This window comes from Rhinoraja longicauda, chromosome 29, assembly GCF_053455715.1.
Source record: "Rhinoraja longicauda isolate Sanriku21f chromosome 29, sRhiLon1.1, whole genome shotgun sequence".
NCBI lineage: Eukaryota > Metazoa > Chordata > Chondrichthyes > Rajiformes > Arhynchobatidae > Rhinoraja > Rhinoraja longicauda.
This window is the reverse complement of record NC_135981.1, coordinates 13804331-13826548: the sequence shown is the minus strand read 5'-3', so window position 1 is coordinate 13826548 and position 22218 is coordinate 13804331. Positions and strand designations below refer to the sequence as shown.

Genomic DNA, 22218 nt, shown 5'->3' with positions numbered 1-22218 from the left:
AAAACTGAGGGTCAAGAATAATCTACACTTAGAAAGGATAATCACAGTCAACAGTCAGAATAATTTAGTCATGTTTAATGAAGAGGTAATATATTGTGGTTAATGTGGACTTCAGGAATGCATGGAAGGTTATCCAAAAGGTTACATACACGCCATGGGATCCAAGGCAAATTGGATTCATTTTTTAATAATAGATGGCAGAGGGTGATGGAGGGTTTTTTTTGTCATTAGAAGCCAGTGATCAGTGGTGCACCACAAGGATCAAACACAAGACATTTGCTATTTGTTATACACATTAATGTTTTATATGTGCATATAGGAAGTGACATAAGAAAGCATGCATGTGGCATAAAATTAGGTAATATTGGTGTGTTGAGGAAAGTAGTCTTAAGCTACAGCGTGATCTTGACATCATGCCATTGAAGGCATGCATTTTGGAGAGCTAATATGGATCAGACGCAAAATGAATGGTGGGACACTTAAGGAATAGAGGGTGTTCGTGGCCAGAAATCCCAGAAGGTGGCAGCATACATAAAAAGGGGATTAAAGCGTACAAAGGGGACGAAGTTAGTCTTCATTGACCAAGGCTTTAGGTACTGTAAGAAAATAACTGCAGATGCTGGTACAAATCAAAGGTATTTATTTCACAAAATGCTGGAGTAACTCAGCAGGTCAGGCAGCATCTCAGGAGAGAAGGAACGGGTGACGTTTCGGGTCGAAACCCTTCTTCAGACTGATATCAGGGGGGCAGGACAAAGGAAGGATATAGGTGGAGACAGGAAGATAGAGGGAGAACTGGGAAGGGGAGGGGAAGAGAGGGACAGAGGAACTATCTAAAGTTGGAGAAGTCAATGTTCATACCGCTGGGCTGCAAGCTACCTAAAATCCATAAACAGAACTGTCCTAGCAGACCCATTGTTTCTGCCTGTTCATGTCCCACCGAACTTATTTCCACCCACCTCGACTCCATCCGATCCCCCCTGGTCAAATCCCTCCCCACCTACGTCGAAGACACCTCACATGCTCTCCATCTCCTCGATAACTTCCAGTTTCCAGGCCCCCACTCTTCCATTATAGATGAGGCTCTCACTAGGGCCTCTTCTACATCCAGCAGCTCCGCTCTTGCTCCCCCTCCCCCTCCCCCCATTCGTAACAAGGACAGAATCCCCCTCGTTCTCACCTTCCACCCCATCAGCCAGCATATCCAACAAATCATCCTCCAACATTTCCATCACCTACAACAGGACCCCACTACTCGCCACATCTTCCCATTCCCTCCCCTTTCTGCGTTCCGCAGAGACCGTTCCCTCCATAACTCCCTGGTCCACTCGTCCCTTCCTACCCAAACCACCCCATCCCCAGGCACTTTCCCCTGCAACCGCAGGAGATGCAACACCTGTCCCTTTACCTCCCCCCACAACTCCATCCAAGGACCCAAACAGTCTTTCCAGGTGAGACAGAGATTCACCTGCACCTCCTCCAACCTCATCTATTGTATCCGCTGCTGTAGATGTCAACTTCTTTACATCGGCGAAACCAAACGCAGGCTTGGCGATCGTTTCGCTCAACACCTTTGCTCAGTCCGCCTTAACCAACCTGATCTCCTGGTGGCTGAGCACTTCAACTCCCCCTCCCACTCCCAATCTGACCTTTCTGTCATGGGCCTTCTCCAGTGCCATAGTGAGGCCCACCAGAAATTGGAGGAACAGCACCTCATATTTCGCTTGGGCAGCTTGCAGCCCAGCGGTATGAACATTGACTTCTCTAACTTTAGATAGTTCCTCTGTCCCTCTCTTCCCCTCCCCCTTCCCAGTTCTCCCTCTATCTTCGTCTCCACCTATATCTTTCCTTTGTCCCGCCCACCTGACATCAGTCTGAAGAAGGGTCTCCACCCGAAACGTCACCCATTCCTTCTCTGCTGAGATGCTGCCTGACCTGCTGAGTTACTCCAGCATTTTGTGAAATAAAAGGCTTTAAGTACAAAAGCTGGCGGTTTTGGGAGGGGGAGGGAGAGGGGGATGGGGAGGGGGAGGGAGAGGGGGAGGGAGAGGGGGAGGGAGAGGGAGAGGGGGAGGGAGAGGGAGAGGAGAGGGAGAGGGAGAGGGAGAGGGAGAGGGGGAGGGGGAGGGGGAGGGGGAGGGAGAGGGGGAGGGGGAGGGGGAGGGGGAGGGGGAGGGAGAGGGAGAGGGAGAGGGGGGGGGGGATCCCAGAAGACTGGTTAAGCCACGGCTGAAATATTGTGCGCAGTCTGGTCACAATAAGAGAGTGAGTGCAAAGAGGATTCACCAGAAAGCTGGTAAGGAAGGACTGAGACTGAGTGGGCTGGGTTTGATCCCCTTGGAGCTCAGGACCTGACAGGAGCACCGGATGGATATAAACATAGGAGTGTCGACAAGCTAACTAGGTGGGACCTTCACACTCCCCCCAATCTCTCCTCCACACCCACCATTTCCCCTCTTTCACGTGCTCCGACCCCTCTCTCCCCTCCCTCACAATCTCCCCCTCTCACATCATCTCTCTCTCTCTCCCCGCCAGCCAGCCCGCCATCTCTCTCTCCCGCGCTCCTCACCGTCTCCCTGCGCGGATCCCTCCCCCTCACGGCGGCCACTCACTGCCGCCGCAACGCAATTTCCCGTTCCGGTGTTTGCTGGTTATAAGCGCGAGCGGAGACAGGTAACGGCGCCGTGTGTATGGTCCGCGTGCGGGCGGGAGGGGGGAAGTGAGGGAGGAAGTGAGGGACTGAGGGAGGAAGTGAGGGAGTGAGGGAGGAAGTGAGGGAGTGAGGGAGTGAGGGAGCGCGGGAGCGCGGGAGGTGAGTGACTGAGGGAGTGAGTGAGTGGCTGAGGGAGTGAGTGACTGAGTGGCTGAGGGAGTGAGTGAGTGGCTGAGGGAGTGAGTGGCTGAGGGAGTGAGTGGCGGAGTGAGTGAGTGGCTGAGGGAGTGAGTGGCTGAGGGAGTGAGTGAGTGGCTGAGGGAGTGAGTGGCTGAGGGAGTGAGTGGCTGAGGGAGTGAGTGGCTGAGGGAGTGAGTGGCGGAGTGAGTGAGTGGCTGAGGGAGTGAGTGAGTGGCTGAGGGAATGAGTGAGTGCGGGGGTAAGTGAGTGAGTGGCTGAGGGAGTGAGTGGCTGAGGGAGTGAGTGGCTGAGGGAGTGAGTGAGTGGCTGAGGGAGTGAGTGAGTGGCTGAGGGAGTGAGTGGCTGAGGGAGTGAGTGGCTGAGGGAGTGAGTGAGTGGCTGAGTGAGTGGCTGAGGGAATGAGTGTGGCTGAGGGAGGGAGTGAGTGGCTGAGGGAGGGAGTGAGTGGCTGAGGGAGTGAGTGGCTGAGGGAGTGAGTGGCTGAGGGAGTGAGTGGCTGAGGGAGTGAGTGAGTGGCTGAGGGAGTGAGTGAGTGGCTGAGGGAGTGAGTGAGTGGCTGAGGGAATGAGTGAGTGCGGGGGTAAGTGAGTGAGTGGCTGAGGGAGTGAGTGAGTGGCTGAGGGAGGGAGTGAGTGGCTGAGGGAGTGAGTGAGTGGCTGAGGGAGTGAGTGGCTGAGGGAGTGAGTGGCTGAGGGAGTGAGTGGCTGAGGGAGTGAGTGGCTGAGGGAGTGAGTGAGTGGCTGAGGGAGGGAGTGGCTGAGGGAGTGAGTGAGTGGCTGAGGGAATGAGTGAGTGCGGGGGTAAGTGAGTGAGTGGCTGAGGGAGTGTGTGGCTGAGGGAGTGAGTGAGTGGCTGAGGGAGTGAGTGGCTGAGGGAGTGAGTGAGTGGCTGAGTGAGTGAGTGAGTGAGTGGCTGAGGGAATGAGTGAGTGCGGGGGTAAGTGAGTGAGTGGCTGAGGGAGTGAGTGGCTGAGGGAGTGAGTGAGTGGCTGAGGGAGTGAGTGAGTGGCTGAGGGAGTGAGTGAGTGGCTGAGGGAATGAGTGAGTGCGGGGGTAAGTGAGTGAGTGGCTGAGGGAGTGAGTGGCTGAGGGAGTGAGTGGCTGAGGGAGTGAGTGGCTGAGTGAGTGGCTGAGTGAGTGAGTGGCTGAGGGAATGAGTGAGTGCGGGGGTAAGTGAGTGAGTGGCTGAGGGAGTGAGTGAGTGGCTGAGGGAGTGAGTGAGTGGCTGAGGGAGTGTGTGGCTGAGGGAGTGGCTGAGGGAGTGAGTGAGTGCGGGGGTAAGTGAGTGAGTGGCTGAGGGAGTGAGTGAGTGGCTGAGGGAGTGAGTGGCTGAGGGAGTGAGTGAGTGGCTGAGTGAGTGAGTGGCTGAGGGAATGAGTGAGTGCGGGGGTAAGTGAGTGAGTGGCTGAGGGAATGAGTGAGTGGCTGAGGGAGTGAGTGAGTGGCTGAGGGAGTGAGTGAGTGGCTGAGGGAGTGTGTGGCTGAGGGAGTGAGTGAGTGGCTGAGTGAGTGAGTGGCTGAGGGAGTGAGTGAGTGGCTGAGGGAGTGAGTGGGTGGCTGAGGGAGTGAGTGGGTGGCTGAGGGAGTGAGTGAGTGGCTGAGAGAGGGAGTGCGGGGGTGAGTGTGTGGCTGAGGGAGGGAGTGTGTGGCTGCCTGAGGGAGGGAGTGAGTGTGGCTGCCTGAGGGAGGGAGTGAGTAAGTGGCGGAGGGAGGGAGGGAGTGGGTGAGTGCGGCTGAGGGAGGGAGTGTGGGGATGAGGGAGCGCGGGGGGTGAGGGAGTGAGTGAGTGTGGTAATGAGGGAGGGTGCGTGGGGGTGTGAGTGTGGAGGAGGGATGGGGGAGAGGGAACGTCCATCTGATCCGCTGGGACCTGTCCTTTATAAAAATCACATAGGAGGGTGTTGAGGGAGGGAGTCAGCATCTGGTCCACTGGGATGTTCTGTGGGAACTGGTCTCTATTTCATCTACTGGGAGAGACTAATGTACGGTCTGTATCCGATGGGCTGCATCTGTAATTTAGAAGATTGAGGGGGGAATCTTATAGAAACTTACAAAATTCTTAAGGGGTTGGAGAGGCAAGATGCAGGAAGATTGTTCCCGATGTTGGGGAAGTCCAGAACAAGGGGTCACAGTTTAAGGATTAAGGGGGAAGTCTTTTAGGACCGAGATGAGAAAGTTTTTTTTCACACAGAGAGTGGTGAATCTGTGGAATTCTCTGCCACAGAAGGTAGTTGAGGCCAGTTCATTGGCTATATTTAAGAGGGAGTTAGATGTGGCCCTTGTGGCTAAAGGGGTCAGGGGGTATGGAGAGAAGGCAGGTAAGGGATACTGAGTTGGATGATCAGCCATGATCATATTGAATGGCGGTGCAGGCTCGAAGGGCCGAATGGCCTACTCCTGCACCTATTTTCTATGTTTCTATGTAATGGATCCAAAGGGGATAGGTGGAGGGACTGGGTTTTGTATCTGATCCACTGGGAAAGGCTGTCTGTATCCAATCCACCTGGAGAAGGAGGATAGTCTATGGGGCAGGATAAACATGTTAATGAAAACGTGAGCTTTTTATTTTGCATTCCCAGGGAATTGAGGGTTACGGCAGATTGTTTTGTATTGCCAGAGAATCAAGGGTTACGGGAATTGTAAGAAAATGAGTTGAGACCAAAGATCAGATCAGCCATGACGTTGTTGATAGCAGAGCAGGATCATAAAGATACATAGCACAGAAACAGGCCCACCTTGTCCATGCCAACCAAGTTACCAAAATGGACGTCATAATTTGGCCCAAAGCCCTCTATCCAAATCAATATATCTGTCCAAATGTCTTTTAAAAGTCGTCGTTGCACCCGCTTCTATAGGATGTTCTGCAGCTTATGCCACATGTGGACCACCGTCTGAGTAAATCCTCCTAATCTATTACAGTTCAATAAGGTTGTCCCTCAGCCTCCTACGCTCCAAAGAAAAAAGTCCCAGCCTATCTAACCTCTCTTTAAACTTAAGTCTGCAAGTCCAGGTAATATTCCTGGCAAATCTCTTCTGCACACTTTAAATTTCCTAAGTGACCCATCCCTTCTGGGAATATTTCTCTGGAATTTCCCAAAATATGTTGATTGTATATTTCAAACAAGCACCAGAGCCGATGAAATCTGCGACAATAAATTGTCTCTGCAAGTCATAGACTTCACATAGATTATGTGATGGACTGAAATCTAATTGCCTATGTCTGCAGTGACAACAAATTTGTATGAGGCATATAACATAGAACAGTGCAGCAAAGCACAGGAACAGGCTTTTCGGCCCGCAAAATCCATGCTGAACATGATGCCGTTAAACCAACCTCCTCTGCCAACACGTGATCCATATCCCTCCATTCCTTGCATATCCACGTGCCAATGCAAAAGTTTCTTAAATGCCACTATCATATCTGCCTCCACTACTCCTGGCAGCACATTCTAGGCACCCACCACTCTACAAATCTTGCCGTGCACATTCTTTTAAATGTTACTCCTCTCACCTCGAAGCTATGCCCTCTGGTCTTTAACAATCGAACTTTGTTCAACCTACTGTTAGCTCATACCATCTAATCCAGGCTGCGCCTCTTGTGCATTGTCACAAAAGGCTCGACAACCATTCTGCAATGGGGCAACGAGAACCACACCCAGCACTCCAGGTGCAGCCTAAAAACGTTCTGTAAGGCTGCAACATGGCTCCATGACTCTTATAGTCAATGCCCTGACCTATGAATACAAGCACACAATATGCTTTCTTTACCACTCTGTTTGCTTGTATTGCCACTTTAGGGAACTATGAACTTGGACCCAAAGTGCAGCACCTCATAATTGCTCAAATTAAACCCCTTCTGCCATTTTTCCACCCATTTCTGTATCTGATCTATATCCCGCTGTATACTTTGTCGAAAACCCCATCACTTTTGGTTTCATCTGCAAACTTACTAACCAGCCCATTTACATTTACATCCAAGTAATTTATATATTCCACAAACAACATAGGTACCAGCACAATACCCTACCTCCAGCCAGAATAACACCTTCCACCACAACCCAGGCTTCCGTGTGTAAGGCAGTTCTGAATTCAAATGGCCAAATCACTGTGGACCCCATGCATCTTAATCTTCTGGATCAGCCTATCATGAGGGACTTTGTCAAATATCTTATTAAAATCCATGTAAACAACATCCATTAACTTGAGCAGGTAATGCTCAAACGGTGATTGTTGTTGAGTAAAGTTATTCTAACTGCCAGGAACAGAATGAAAGTGAATGTTTGTGGAAAATGATGCATGATTACAATCTATAATCATGGAGGTGATCAATCATGGAGGTGATCAGATTTAAATGGTAAATTATTCGAAGCCCACAGTGCTGGGCATTAATTGACATGAAGGAAATTACCCAGTGTACTATTTTTTTTAAATGCCTCCTTAACTTTTTCCAGGAAACATCTTGAATCCCAAAAGATGTTACAACGGTGTGCATTCAATGTAAGTTTACTGTTTAATGATCATTTTGCTGAGTTTTTATTCTGTCATTCTGATTCTTTCAGGCTGCATTGGTTAGTCCTCCTGTTTGTTCCTGTCTTTCCCATTGTGTTCCTTTCGTATCATGAGTCAAGTGTGTTTATTTGTTATATGCACCACATATGAATCAAAATAATAAAATTATTGCTTGCTGCAGTTTTACCGGCACGTTAAATACAACAATAAATGTACAATCAATTGTCAGTTATTCTAAGTAAACTAGGCGGGGATACTGCAAAAAGCAAAATATGTAGAGCAACCACAGCAGAGCAAAGTTCATAGTGGTTAGAAGATAGAGGTAGGATTTGTGGTTAGGGTCGCACAAGAACCTGGTGTTGAGGGGAGAAGCTATTCTTGAAGCTGACTGTTCTCAAGATTCCGTACCTTTTACCTGATGGTGGCAGTAAAATGTCAGGTTGGTTTTGGTCTTTGATGATATTAGCTGCCTTATTGCGGCAGTGCATTCTGTAGATCCCTTCAATGATATAGAAGCACAGATAGTTCTGGGTCTATAGTACTACAGCTAAGATGTTGTCTGTTCATGTAGCCTTGCCCTAACCTGGTTGATCACCCATAGTGAATGGAATTGGCTGAAGGCTGACTTCTGTGATGACAGGGATCTTAAGAAGAAACTATGATGGGTCACCTATTTGACACCTTTTACTGAACATAGTTGTAAATGCTTCAACTTTTTCTTTATTACTCACAAGCTGGCCCCGGCTTTGTTGTGGATGCACAGGCTACTGAAGCCTTCTCATCCCGTTAAGTGCTTATCACCAGGTGGCGACGGCAGCCTCACCATCGGTCTGTCTGTTTTTTCGTCTTTTTGGTTATTTTTAGTGTGATTTTAAAAGTATGTGTTAATGTTTGTTTTATGTGGGGAAGGGGGTCGGGGAAAACTTTTTTCAATCTCTTGCCAAAGATGCGATTATTTTCCGGATTGTTTCTCCGGTCGCTCTGCGGCCTAACATCATGGAGCTGGCTGCCTTACTCGAGACTGACTTTGAGCCTCACCGCTGGGCCGTGGACTTACCTTCGGAGCCTGCGATACCTTGCCTGGGATCGACGCTCCAAACACGGCCTGCGGATTTCGCCATCGGTGCTCGCAGTCTCGGGTAGAGACTGATGTCAGGAAGCTCCAAAGTTGCAGAAGGTTCCATCAGCCCTGGCCCGGGGTCCGATCGCCCGGCGCGGGGGAGCTGAGATCCCCCTGATGCGGGAACTTGATCGCCCCGATGCAGAGGGCCCGACCGTCAGCTACGGGAGCCAAGATCGTCCCGACAACGGAAGGCTCGAGGCCCCCGACCGCGGGAGGACAAAGAAAGGAAGAGATTGAACTTTTTTTTCGCCTTCCATCACAGTGAGGAATGTGCAGGAGTCGCAGTGGTGGATGTTTATATTAAAATGTATTTTGCGTGTTTTGTTGCTTTTTATTGGTATGACTATGGCAAATCAAATTCCTCGTATGTTGCAAAACATACTTGGCTAATAAAGTATGATTATGATTAATTGTTCTTGACCTATCTGGTTAGTTGACTGTTAGATTGCTGAGCTCTGTCTGTGTGAGGTTTTGCTATTCAACATCCAAGTGTAGCAAAGTCCAAGTGTAGTGAAATGTGAACCGTGCCGGGGGCTGCTTCCAGGATGCCCTTCTCTGCTCCTCTCCAAGCCAGGGTTGATCCCATACCTTGAATGATGCAGGATCGGTCATGCGTTTTGAGATTGTGGTCATGCACATTTTCTGCTGCTGCTGGTCCACTGTGCTTCACGATTGCCCAGTTGAGCAGCCATATCTGTTTTCTGTCCATCCCTCATAGTATAATTGTAGCATCACACAAAGCAAATTTCTGGGCCCAGATTCAGCCTATCTAACTACTGGGACTTTATTCTGTGGTCCCGACTGCCTGCCTGGATCTCTCGGTGCCTGCTCAGTTTTGTTCAACATAATGATTGTATTTATTTTTTGAAGGTTGTTCGACCGCTGGCAAGACATCAGGTGACTGACGCCTCCTCCCTTGTACTGGAGAGATGTGAGTACCAGCTCCTCAACCCTGATCAATTTAAAATCTCATGAGCATAAGGATTTGGAATACCCTCAACTCCTTGAGCCTGCTCCACTGTGCAATGAGATCGTGGCTGGTTAGATTGTCACCTCAGCTCCCCATTCTTGACCGCCAGCAGTATTCTTGTACCCCCTTGCTTTCCAAATAACCATTTACCACTGCATTAAGAACATTCAGACTCTGCTTTCGGGTGGATCTTTTAAATTCACTATCCCAGGGCATGAGGACAGTCAGTCATTGTTCATTCCAAACATACATGAATAATTTTCTGAATGTTAAGAGAATTGAGTGATTATGGGGGTGATGCAGAGAATTGGAGCTGAGGTTGACGTTCAGCCCTGATTGCGATCACTGATGGAGCAGGCACCAAGAGGGAGATGACAAGGCTGGTCCTGTTTATATATGTATTATATAATCGGGCACAACTTCCCTACTTTTGTATTCAATTCCCTTCAGAATAAATAACATACTGTTAGCTCTCCTAATCACTTCCAGTACCAATAATTGAGCCAGGTACAATAACAGTGAAAAGATATTTGGGCAGGTACATGGGTGGGAAAGGTTTAGAGGGATATGAGCCAAGTGCAGGCAAATGTGACTAGCTTAGATAGGGTATCTCAGTGGATATGGAGGATATTGTTCCTCCAGATGTTTCATATTGTATGACTACAGACTTTTGTGAATCATGCATGAGGGCTTCCAGATTCCTCTGCATCTCAGAGCTGTGCAATCTCCACATTTAAATTACATACTTTTTCATGTTCCTGTCAAAAACGGGCAATTCCACATTTTCCCACAGTAAATTCTAAGCTAAGTGGCTGTGTTTCTTTAACCATGTACACTTCTTAGTTCTGTACACAAAAAAAACAGGCATCTCGAAGTACTGGAAAGATATCACTTGAAAAAGTAGTAGACAGCCAACATGGCTTTGTCATGGGCAGATCCTATTTTACCAATCTGAATAATTTTTTTGCAGAAGTAACAAAGTGTATTAAGGGCAGTGCAGCAGGTATAATTTACACAGTTGTTGCTCGTTATTACAGACCTCTTTATAACCTGCAGGTTATTGAAGGCATTGAAATTGACAAGCAATCGCTTGGATCGGCACTAAACCCTATTAAACAATGTAACAAACAGCCTTCAGTACTTTTAGCTTGCAGTAACAAAAATATAATTTTAGTTGTTAAGAACTTTATACACACAACAGGTTAGGCAGGTTAGTGTCTTTGGAAGGAGAAACAGAGTTAATGTTTACAGCCTGTGTCCTTTCACCCTGAACTCCCGGCAGGCAGTTGGTCATGGGAATCTCCGTTAGAGCGGAACAGGGTTTCCTCACACCACCACACCATCATCGCAACACCCCAGATCTCCCATTTTGTTCTCAATCTCTGAATACAGGAATCAGCAGCTGGGGCAGTGGTTATTGCCGTTCCACAGCTGCGCTGGACAAAGTGATGCCGGGCGGCTTTCTTGAGCCGCTGCGCTCCGTGTGATGAGGGAGGTCCCACTAGGCTCTCAGTGACCTTGCACCAGGATTTGGACCCGGCGCCCGGGCAGTGATGTCAGTGGGAGACAAACCCTTACTCAGTTATAACGGACAATCGACAATAACTGACACCAATTCCCCCATCCTCCCCACCTATGATCCATTATGGAGTGGTGCAGAACAGATCTGAGAACACAGAGGCATGGTTCCCTGAAAGTGGTGGAGAGTGTGGTGAAGAAGGTGTTTGACATGCTTGCCTTCATTGGGAATGATATTGAGTACAGAAGTTGGGACATCATGATGCAGCTATACAAGTCATTGGTTAGACCACATTGGAGTACTGTGTGCAGTTCTGGGTGCCCAGCTATAGGAAGGATGAGTAGGAGGATCATAAGGGGCATGGGCAAGGTTAACACTCAGTCTTCACAGTAGAAGATTCTGAATCCAGAGGCCATTGGCTTAAGGTGAGAGGGAAGATATTTTAGAGGGATTTCGGAGGTACGTTTTTCCCCACAGAGGCTAGTTCCTATCTGGAATCAGCTTCAGGAAAAGCCATAGAAGGGGATAGAATTACAATTTTTTAAATACATTTGGAGAGATATGCGGATTGGAAGGATTAGAGGGTTATGATAGACAATAGACAATAGGTGCAGGAGTAGGCCATTCGGCCCTTCAAGCCAGCACCGCCATTCAATGTGATCATGGCTGATCATTCTCAATCAGTACCCCGTTCCTGCCTTCTCCCCATACCCCCTGACTCCGCTATCCTTAAGAGCTCTATCTAGCTCTCTCTTGAATGCATTCAGAGAATTGGCCTCCACTGCCTTCTGAGGCAGTGAATTCCGCAGATTTTCAACTCTGACTGAAAAAGTTTTTCCTCGTCTCCGTTCTAAATGGCCTATTGCAGGCAAATAGAACTAGTCCAGAATGCCAACTTGTTCGGCATGGACATGGTGGGCTCAAGGGCCTGTTTCCGTGCTGTGTGTCTCTATGGTTAATTACGTTGTGATGCAACCAGTCAGCATGCTCTCTACTGTACACTTGTAGAAGTTCAATCGAGCATTCCGCAACATACAGATTCTCCCCAATCTTCTATAGTTGCCAATCTCCCCATCCCTTTCTCACCTCTATTCAGCAATCACTTGCCAGACTTTGCCCTGCTCCTGCTTCTTTTCTAGCTTTCACCCCTGACTACATTAGTATGATGTGGAGAACCCAAGACATCATCTGTCCATTCCCTCCACAGATGCTGCCTGACCCGCTGTGTTCCTCCAGCATTTTGTTTTTTGCTTCCCATTATATGATTGCTTTTAGCTCCAATGTTTTATGAGACATGCAGTGCGTTGCTGTGTACATCATTTAATTCATTTTTAATATTGTTTTCGCTGTCTTTTTGTAACAATTTTCTACAGTGCCATCGATGTTTTCTTTTTTTTACTTTACCTTTTTCCCCTTCAGTTTTGATTAAGTTTAAGCTGTTTGTTTTTATTTGTATCTCACTCCCCTTCCTTGCAAGAACCCACCTTTGGGTTCCTTGGTAGGCGTTTCCCAGTTGGAGATGGAATTTCAGTTTTCTTTTCTCTCCAGCCTTGAATCGGGTTCAGTTGCTTGGCCGCGTTGGGCAGGATCCTGTTATGCGGCAGGTTGATGGAAAGAATCCTGTAACAATCTTCTCATTGGCCACCAATGAAATGTGGCGATCAGGAGACAGCGATACATTTGCATCAGGTAATGACCAAGCTCTAAATGCTTCAGGCTCTCTACTTGATATGGCATAAGAATGCCATTTATTAGCCCAAAGTCCTTGGCCCACCTAAAGGAGACATTGTCATTATTGAAGAAGTTGGGAAGATAACCACGCTACGTACCACATACACACTACTTTAAAGTTCTCATTCTTGTTGTCATGAGCTCCTGGTTAACAATTTTTCACTGTTTGCAAATTCCACTGTGTAATTCCTCCCAGCTCCACAGTCTCCTATAATTTGATTTGGGCTCTCCACCCCTCCTCTCATTTCAATTAATCATCTGTTAGCAGCATTGCCATCAGCTGCTGGCTTAGCACTGGAATGTCCTCCTTAGCCTTTTTCACTGTACCTCTATTTCTTTGAGACTTTTCTTAAAATATCCCCTTGACATTTGTGCCATTGTTTGTTCTTTGTTTGATGACACTGCTTCTGTCAGCTGTAGTGGCCAAATAGAAGTTGCTGTTGCTGCTGTTTCAATATTTTTCTGCTCTCCTATTTCCATGCTCCCCTCTCTGGGATTGCTATTTTCTTATGTCATTGGATCGTGAACACGACACAACATTGACCTTCCTCTCCTTCGTTCCGTATCTTTGGTCGCACTGCAGAGACTTTGTTTTCATCACAGAATTATAGTTATTAATTAATTGTATTTGGATTATTATGTATTATCTGCGTGAGATTTACGAGCCAGTTAAGCCACAGCAGGTAAGAATTTCATTGTTCCATTGACGGCGCATGTAGTGATTAAACGCTTGGCACTCTTTTATACCTTTATAGTTATGATAATATACTGGTGTCTCACAATTTCATCATCCAGCTTCTCCTTGCACTTACCTTGGTTCCAATCAATTTACCTTCTGTGTGAAACTGTACATGGGATCAAATGAAAATATTTTCAAATTAAAAAGTAATTAATTTTACCATGAGAATTGAATTGAATTGAAAAATCTTTATCCATTTTGACACTCATTACATTTGACTCAAGATTTCATTTTCTTAAGATGCACCCGTATAGAACTAATTGTATGCTAGATACATTCAGACAGTGCATTCATATTCACATTTGGTGTATGAATAAGCGTGCATTCAGTAAATTTCCAGCGCCCTTTCACACCCTTGCCTTGGCTTTTCAGCTGCTGAAACGCTTTATCCTTTATTCAAATCTGGCAGTTAACACACATTGGGTCTGCTCCCCATTATCCACATTTCATAAACATCAGTGCAGACCAACTCTGTCATCTTCATCAGAACTTTATGAAAGTCATTCATCCATCATCCTTGGTAGACGCAAAATGCTGGAGTAACTCAGCGGGTCAGGCAGCATCTCAGGAGAGAAGGAAAGGGTGACGTTTCGGGTCGAGACCCTTCTTCAGACTGATGTCAGGGGAGGGGGTGGGACAAAGATAGGGTGTAGTAGGAGACAGGAAGACAGTGGGAGAACTGGGAAGGGGATGGGAAAGAAAGAAGGGTCTCTACCCGAAATATCACCCATTCCTTCTCTCCCGACAAAACATCAGATAGTTCCTCTGTTTCTCTCTTTCCCCTCCCCTAACTGCTTTGCATTCTACCGGTTACTGTAAATAACACACAACAGTGGATCAGCATCAATCTCTTCACAGAACACTTGACACAGACCTCCAGTCTGAAAAACAACCCTCTGCCACCACCCTCTGTCTCCTACCGTAAAGACAATTGTGTATAAAATTGGCTTTCTCACCCATGAAAAAACTTTCCAGATCCGCCTACCATATAGTATCGTGACAAAGGCCTTGCTAAAGTCCATGTAGATAACGTCTATCACACTGTCCTCCTCAATCTTCTTGGTCATCTCTTCAAAGGTGTAGATTTAGTAAATGCTGGTAGATCCATGCTCCAAGAGGATGCTAGTAGATCCTGTCCATACAACAACACCAGGCTCAACAGCAAGTAGTTTCCCGACTTGTGCTTGCTGTTTACCTTAAATTAGCCATCCTCCAACCTTTCAGTAACTCGAATGCCCAGTTTCAAAGAAGGCTGCAGAAACCAGTCGATATTGCCTGGTCAATCTACAGATCAGTCTCAGTCCAGATCTGGTAACATCCTCATAGCTCTTTTTTGCACCTTTCCAGTTTAATGACAACCTTCTTCTGGCAATGTGACCAGGGCTATTCTCGTTACATCAAATGTGGCACTCCTCTGTTGTGAAGAATAATTTCCTTAAGTATGTATAAAATCCTGCCCCTCAACATTCCCTTCACTCTGGACTAAATATACTTGTCCCACCCAAGCATAGGTTGTGAGATGTCAGAATCCTCCATAAACCTAAACTTTCCCTCCTCCAGCCACCTTCATCCACCAACCCATTCCTCCTCCTATTCCATTCTGTTCACCTGTGCTGGAAGCAGCTCACGATCATCTCAGTGGGTTTAAATGGACAACACTTTTAAAGAATTGAAGCATGGATGTTGGGAATGTGATCTAAAAGCATTTGACATGATCATTGGATCATATTGCCACTAGCAATGATTTGATAAAGTTATTGCTAAATTATTGCAGGAGACATCAGCCAAAAGACAACTTGGCACCGAATTTCCATCTTCAGGCCCGGTTTGAGAGACTTGGCATATCAGTACGTGAAGAAAGGGTAGGTATAGCTATGTTAAATTTTGCATACAGTTCAATTTACATTGTTAATCTGCTGAGACAGACCCACTCACTAATTTTGTTGACGTTTTGGACTATGAAGCAGTACAGAGCCATCTTCAGCCTCTCACGGTTCTGGTCAGGATAGTTTAAACTAGTCTGGCAGAGCTGTGGGTCCCAAAGTAGTAGTGTTGCAGATCAGAAAGATGAGGCAAATATAGAATATCGCCTCCCACAACAGCCTGGGAAACATCGCATTGGGCACAGGTGATTTATTCTCCTGACCATTGGTGCCGTTTGTATAGAGTTTGAATGGTCTCCCTGTGATGATGTATGTTTCCAATGAGTGCTTCAGTTCCTCCCACATTCCAAAAATGTATGGATTGGTAGATTAATTAGCCACTGTAAATTGATCCTAGCATGTAAACGTGAATCCGGGGAGAGTTAAGGGGAATGTGCAGAGAATAAAATGCAAGTACTGTCGCATTATTATAAATAGGTGCCTTTTGGTCAGCGCGTACTTAGAGGATGGGGCGAGATGGGACCGAAACCAAACGGGTTATTTCCATCTGATATGACTATGAAAAGCAATTGCAATGGAATGTTAATTTGGTGTCTCTTCACAGATGCTGCCTGACCCAGAGTGTCTGGTATTTTCTGTTTTTATTTCAGATTTCCACAATGCAGTTTTTTTTCCTTGCACTTTAGGAATATCATCTTGCATTTATTTGGTTTTCTTTCGTTTTTACTGAGCAGAGCAAGAATTTATGTGGAAGGAAAACTGGACTATGGTGAATATACTGACAAAAGCAACGTTCGGCGACAAGCGACGACAATTGTGGCAGGTGAGTTCCATCTGCCTGACTGTATTTGAAGGGCCGGGCTTAACGAGAGAGAGTCTTTAGACCCAGAGCCCCTTCCTTAACCAGCATAGACACAATGGGCCAAATGGCTTCCTATGGTTTAGTGGATAATTCTGGTTACTTCACATTTTGAATGATTACAATGGAGGAGAATGAAGCGACATTGAAGGAGAGAATAGATCATAAATAAAGTATTTTGTAAACATGTAACAGGGTTCTCATAGAAAGTGTGTCTTAATTAAGAATCATTAAAGAAAATCTCTTGCAAGTAGTGGTAATAAAACACAACTTATACAGCACAGGTTTGTCTAAAAGGACTAGCCAATTATTTTCTCTGCTCCGCCACTAAATCTTGAAATGTCGTCCTTCACGTCCATCTTTGTTCAAATTGCTTTAAATTAATGGGCAAAAGGGTGGTGAAAATAGATTTTGTAATAAATTTAGTTATGACATATTAAGTGTACATTCAGCCCCAGGTCTCCTGTTACTACGCCTTCCTATTGTCACTCTTAACTCTTTCAAAATAAGTCACCTGTGTTAAATTTCATCTGTCAAGTATTAGTCCACATCTGGCCAACATATTAATGGTCCTCTCGTCTCAGCTGCTGCCTCCTTTCTTTTAAATCTTTCATTATTCGTCTCAATAATCAATTCTTAACATTTAATATTTGAGCATTAATTCTTAATCTATATACTAAAACTCTCATTTGTTTGTTTGTTCCTGAACTACAACCAAAACGTACATGATAGCTTGACAATTTTAGGCCCACCTTACTCACCGTCGTCCCTTTGGTGCTAATGGAAGAAGTTCAATTGAAATCGGTGTTATATTTTTTAAGTTATTCACATTTTATAGTTTAAATCTATCTCCTGGGGGGGGAAGTGGGGCAGGAGGGAGGATAAGGGGGGTTGAGGGGGAGAGGAAGTGGGGGTGGAGGGAGGGGGGAAGAGGGAGGGGGGAGGAGAGGGTGCTGCACCAATGCAGGAGAGGTTTGGGCCTAATGTGTCCACTTGGTCTAATACTCAATAAATAGCCTACCTCCAATTTTTCTTTACTCCCATGTATATATGAAGTTTCTGTTCCCTTTCAAATATTAGCCTATTTCCCTCATGACACTATATCTGGGTCAAAATCCTGAAACTCCTTGTACTAGAGCATTGTGGATTAACCCACGCCTTTGGGACTGCAGCAGTTCAAGAGGACAGCTCACTGCCACCTTCTCAAGGGAAATTAGAGATAGGCAATTAAATGCTGGCTTGGCCTGCGTAGCACATATCACTTGAACAATTTTTTTTTTAAACTGACCACAAATTCAGCTATGATGTGCATGCATTTCCAAAAATAAGTCTATTTCTACCTATATGTGCAGTCAACCCTGTGTATGTTCAAGTTTGTGTTTGGAGAGAACCTGGAAGCAAACAAAATATAGTCTTAATTTTTCATCAAATTTTATCCAGTTAACATATTCATCATTTTTCTTTCCTTTTTGCAGATAATCTAATATTTTTAAGCGACTCTGCCAAAGAGAAGTTGTAGCCCCGAGCTTTCAGGAGCTGCTGCTGAACAGGACCGTTTTTTGTTATTTTCTATTTCTCTTTATCACAGTGGACTGCAGTGCAGGAGCATATTGCTTTAATTTTTTTCACCACATCATGGAGTTTTTGATAAATTGATTGTTATTTAGTGCAAACTAAGATTAAAAAATAAATCAGTGGTTGATCATGTTAGCTCTGGCATTTGTAATACAACAATGTTCACAAGTGAAAAGAAGTAGGAATTTGATCACGGCAGCAGTGACTCAGTGGTGACATCCTTTGTGTCAAACATGGGTCAGTGTAAAGTTCCCTGGCTTCAGGTATGGCTCAGTTTAGACTCTTCTTTTGGTCAGTTAATAATTACCACCCCCATGATTGTGGACTCGCGTTTCAGTTCAGGAATATCTACGCGTAATTCAAGCTGATGGGTGCCTTCAGAATGGAGGAATCTAGTCAACCTACACGACTATATGACAGAATTTATTGTCAACCAGCAGCGTGCAGATATTTGGCATTGTGACTGAGTCACGCAAGAGACTGGAGCAGGAGGCGTGTAAGGCCTTTATTCAGCACAATGGATATTCTGGAGAATCTGCCTCTGGTAAAAACTCTCTGAACACAAAGTGTGTTGACTTTTTATACCCTTAAGAATGGAGACAATAGGAGGTGAATACAATTTCAGTAATTACAATTCCATGGTGCTCTTCAATACTTTGAGTGCCAACCCATTGTTCCATTGAATTGCAGAGATATGTCACCCGTCCTTTTTCTCCAGAGATGCTGCATGACCCGCTGAGTTACTCCAGCACTTTGTGTCTATCTTCGGTATTTACCAGCATCTTTAGTTCCTTTCCACACACTGCATTGAATTGTATATGTCTGGTTTGATGTCGACCCACTATTGTCTCATTGTTTTCCATTTCACTGATGTATATGGGAATATCGTGGTCATGGGCATCTCGGGTTTGTGAGACGGGAGCGCACAGATATTCTCCAAAGCAGTGGAAGAAATGCATTGTGTCACAAGTTACACGCCCATCTGCTTTTAGTTTAGTTTATTGTCCCGTGTACCGAGCGAGGTACAGTGAAAAGCTTTTGTTGCGTGCTAACTAGTCAATGAAAAGACAATACCTGATTACAATCGAGTCATCCACAGTGTTAAGATACATAATAAAGGGAATCACGTTTAGTGCAAAGTAAAGTCCAATTAAAGATGGTCTCCAATGAGGTAGATAGCAGCTCAGGACCACTCTAGTTGTTGCTAAATTATCACCTGGCACGTGGCACAGTGAAATAGTCTCTCCCTTCGACTTAATTACCCATCTGTGAACTCAGAACCTGAGTGGAAACAAGTCACTCTCAATCCAACCAGAAGTAGATTTCTTCCTGGAGCTTGCATGATTGTAATCCATAAAATAATTGCATATATTGTGATGCTGATAATTACTGTGTGTTTTATTCGTTTTTGGGGATTCGGGTGTTGCTTAGTGTGTTGTGATGTACTAATGGCTGCAAGATACTTCTGAAGGAACAAGATGGTCAGTTTAGATTTGAACAATCCTGGAAGAACAAATCACTCATTGCTGCTTCAATCACTTTATTATTCAAAATAAAGAAAGGCCTGATCTGAGGGGGAAAGGGTGTGATTGCAAATTGCACTGTAGGTCACACAGGGCAAAGTGTTCTCAAAGACAGTCACACGTGCGTAATATTCCAAAACTGAACTAACAGCAACAAAGTCAAGGTGTTACCATTAAAACACTAAGGGAAGTCTCGGGAGTTTATCAAACCAAATAGCATGACAGAAAATAGTTAATGAAATGGCAGGCTAGAAATATAGAACTACGTCATGCCAACAAAATGTGCACTCAATGACCCACAAAGGGTGTCTGTGAACAGTCAGACAAGTAGGCAGAATTGTGTCCTGATGGAGGCTGTGCCATTCTGTGACACAGCAAGAGGTTGCAGTGGCAGGCTCATTGGAGGAACAAGGCCAGGGCATGCATCCGCTTCAGGCACATCCTCTGGCACTTTCTCCAAGAAAGAATCTTTGTAGCAGCCCTGTGGAGAAGCAATGTTATCACAGCATTAGCACCGCAAGAGGATGCAACATCAGCACTATTACAAGAAGCAAATGGCAAAACATTAATTTTGTAATCACTTTGCAGCATTTGCAACAAACTATAAATTAACCATAACTATAATGTTCAAGATAAGGAAATAAGATAAGGATGGTCCTTAATGAAGCTTTTGAATTGGATGGCCAATTTCAACATCATCATATAGGATAGGGGAGGAATGGAGGGATATGGGCCAAATGCAGGTAAATGGGATGAGCATAGCAAGGCATCACGGTTGGCATAGACATGGTGAGCAATGCAAGTACCCTGAGCTATGGACTTGGACCCCCCCCCCCCCCCCCAAGGTCTCTAAGCACCAGTGCTCTGAAAGTCCATAACATTTACTCTATATGTCCTACAAATATTTGGCTTCCCAGAGTGCATAACCACACTTGTCTAGATTAAATTCAAATTGCCACTACTCTCCCCAACTTTCCACCTGATCTGTGTGCTACTTTATCAACACAAACCTATTCGCTATATTTGTGTCGTCTGCAAACTTACTCAAGAGATCACCTATATTTTCATCCAAGTCACTTGTAAGTTGCCCATCTATCTGTTCCCACCTAGCCATTCCTTCTCCCTATTGTTAGGCAGAAGAGAAAGAAGCTTGAAAATGTGTACCACAGACTATGTAGTCAGGTTTTTATACCTAGGGACCTTATCAGATCCTATCAGCTTCTTCCCCAATGTTATCAGGTTCTTCCATAATCTAGGGTACTATCCAATTCGCCTCTACCCTATTACGGATATTGAACTTTTTCTATTGAACTGTTGCACTATAATGCCGAAAACCATACTCTGCACTTTGTATCTTCCCCTTTAATGTACCTATTGTGCTTGAGTTTCACTTGATTGTATTTATGTGCAGTATTGTCTGATATCATGCAAAACAAAGCTTTTCACTGTACCTAGGTATACGTGACAATAATAAATCTAAAGTTAAACCTAGAAAGGATGTCATTAAGCTGAAAAGGATGCTGAAAAGATTCATAAACATGTTACTGGGACTGAAGGGCTTGTGTTATAAGGAGAAGCTGGATAGGCTGTGACTGTTTTCTCTGAAGTTTTGGAGTTTCAGTGGCACATAACATAATGAGAGCCAAAGACAAGGTGGATAGTATAAGAAAATAACTGCAGATGCTGGTACAAATCGATTTATTCACAAAATGCTGGAGTAACTCAGCAGGTCAGGCAAGGGAGTCTAAAACTAGAGGGCATAAACTAAGGTATGAGGGGAAAAATTTAAAAGGGATCAGAGAGGTAACTTTTTTTGTCAGAGGTTAGTGTGGGATAAGTTGCCAGTGAAAGCTGTAGAGGCAGTAACAATTACAAATGTTTAAACGATATTTGGATAGGTGGATTGGAGTGCATAGAGGAGCCACAAAATATTGCTAGCAGACAAGTCTAAGGAAAATCTCACAGCATTTTTAAATATATTGAGAGTAAGAGGATAAGAGTGAGGCCTTTTAACAACCAAATGAGCAAGTTTGCCAAGGACATGGGCAAGATCTTAAATAAATATCGCTCATCTACATCAGAGAGAAAGACAGTAGCTAGAAATTCCACTTTAGAGCAAGTAATGTGATGGTCACAGGCCTCCAATCTGAAGAAACTCCACAACCACCCCTGCTTTCTACCACCATGCCAATTTTGTATCCAATTGGCTAGATCACCCTAAATCCCAAGTGATGTAAACTTGTAGACCAGCCAACCATGCTTGTCTTTGTCAAAGGGTTTTATGAAATCCATATAAATAACATTGTTCTCGTCGATCTCCTTGATTAGTTCTTCAAAAAAATACAATCATATTGGTGAGACGTGACACAGCACTCTCTAATTAGTTCTTGCCTTTCCAAATGCTGGTAGATCATGTTCCTCAGAATCTCCTCCAGTAACTCACATCATGGTAAGGTCACCACCCTGCTTGCCTTCTTAAATAAAGGCACAGGAAAAGCCAAATAATTATCTAAGTGGAGGGATTGCAAAAGAGTTCAAAGGGATCTAGAAGTTCTAGTGCATGAATCAAAAAGTTAGCAGGCAGGTACAGCAAGTAGTTTGTATGGCAAATGACTTATTGGCCTTTATTGAAAAATGGTTGGAGTGTAAGAGTAGGAAGTATTGGTATTGTTATATGGGTGTTGCTGAGGCATACCAAGGAATACTGTGAATCGCTTTGGTCCCCTTACCTAAAAGGGGACCAACGGGGATGAACACAACCTAGTCCTCATCAACGGAGCTACTCTATTATCAACAGTTTCAAATTCATCCATGTTACCAAGAACCTAACCTGGTCCTTCACACTGATACAATGATGAAGAACTCGCTTAAATAAAAGCATTTGCTTTCTTGGCATCTGGGAAGATTTTGAATGTCCACGAATATTATTTCAAT

The 22218-nt window shown here is 45.1% G+C and overlaps 2 protein-coding genes across 5 annotated transcripts in view; one reads left to right on the top strand and one right to left on the bottom strand.

Annotated features, from left to right (window-relative positions):
• Nucleotides 1-2241: 2241 nt before the first annotated feature.
• Nucleotides 2242-21249, top strand: ssbp1 (single-stranded DNA binding protein 1). Of its 4 annotated transcripts, none has more exons than XM_078424827.1 (7): nucleotides 2242-2404; nucleotides 7305-7350; nucleotides 9356-9416; nucleotides 12523-12663; nucleotides 15219-15306; nucleotides 16062-16150; nucleotides 17662-21249. In XM_078424827.1, exons 2-7 carry the CDS (start codon nucleotides 7327-7329, stop codon nucleotides 17703-17705), a joined length of 447 nt encoding a protein of 148 aa, XP_078280953.1. In that variant the 5' UTR covers nucleotides 2242-2404; nucleotides 7305-7326; the 3' UTR covers nucleotides 17706-21249. The 4 variants fall into 4 exon arrangements, with proteins under 4 accessions (XP_078280953.1, XP_078280951.1, XP_078280952.1 ...); XM_078424825.1 differs by lacking the exon at nucleotides 2242-2404 and adding an exon at nucleotides 2646-2673; XM_078424826.1 differs by lacking the exon at nucleotides 2242-2404 and adding an exon at nucleotides 2770-2812.
• The window catches only part of LOC144607550 (soluble guanylate cyclase 88E-like), a 33135-nt gene continuing 30597 nt past the window's right edge, over nucleotides 19681-22218 (bottom strand). The window contains exon 16 of the mRNA XM_078424448.1: nucleotides 19681-19765. Within this exon, the coding sequence (XP_078280574.1) occupies nucleotides 19681-19765 (85 nt within the window). The remainder of the gene's footprint in view (nucleotides 19766-22218) is intronic.

Coding starts and splice junctions, on each gene's coding strand:
- ssbp1 (XM_078424823.1), top strand. CDS start 4,788: ATGTTCTGTGGGAACTGGTCTCTATTTCATCTACTGGGAGAGACTAAT. Junction 12,664..15,218: donor CAGCGATACATTTGCATCAG/GTAATGACCAAG, acceptor AAATTATTGCAG/GAGACATCAGCCAAAAGACA. Junction 16,151..17,661: donor AGCGACGACAATTGTGGCAG/GTGAGTTCCATC, acceptor TCCTTTTTGCAG/ATAATCTAATATTTTTAAGC.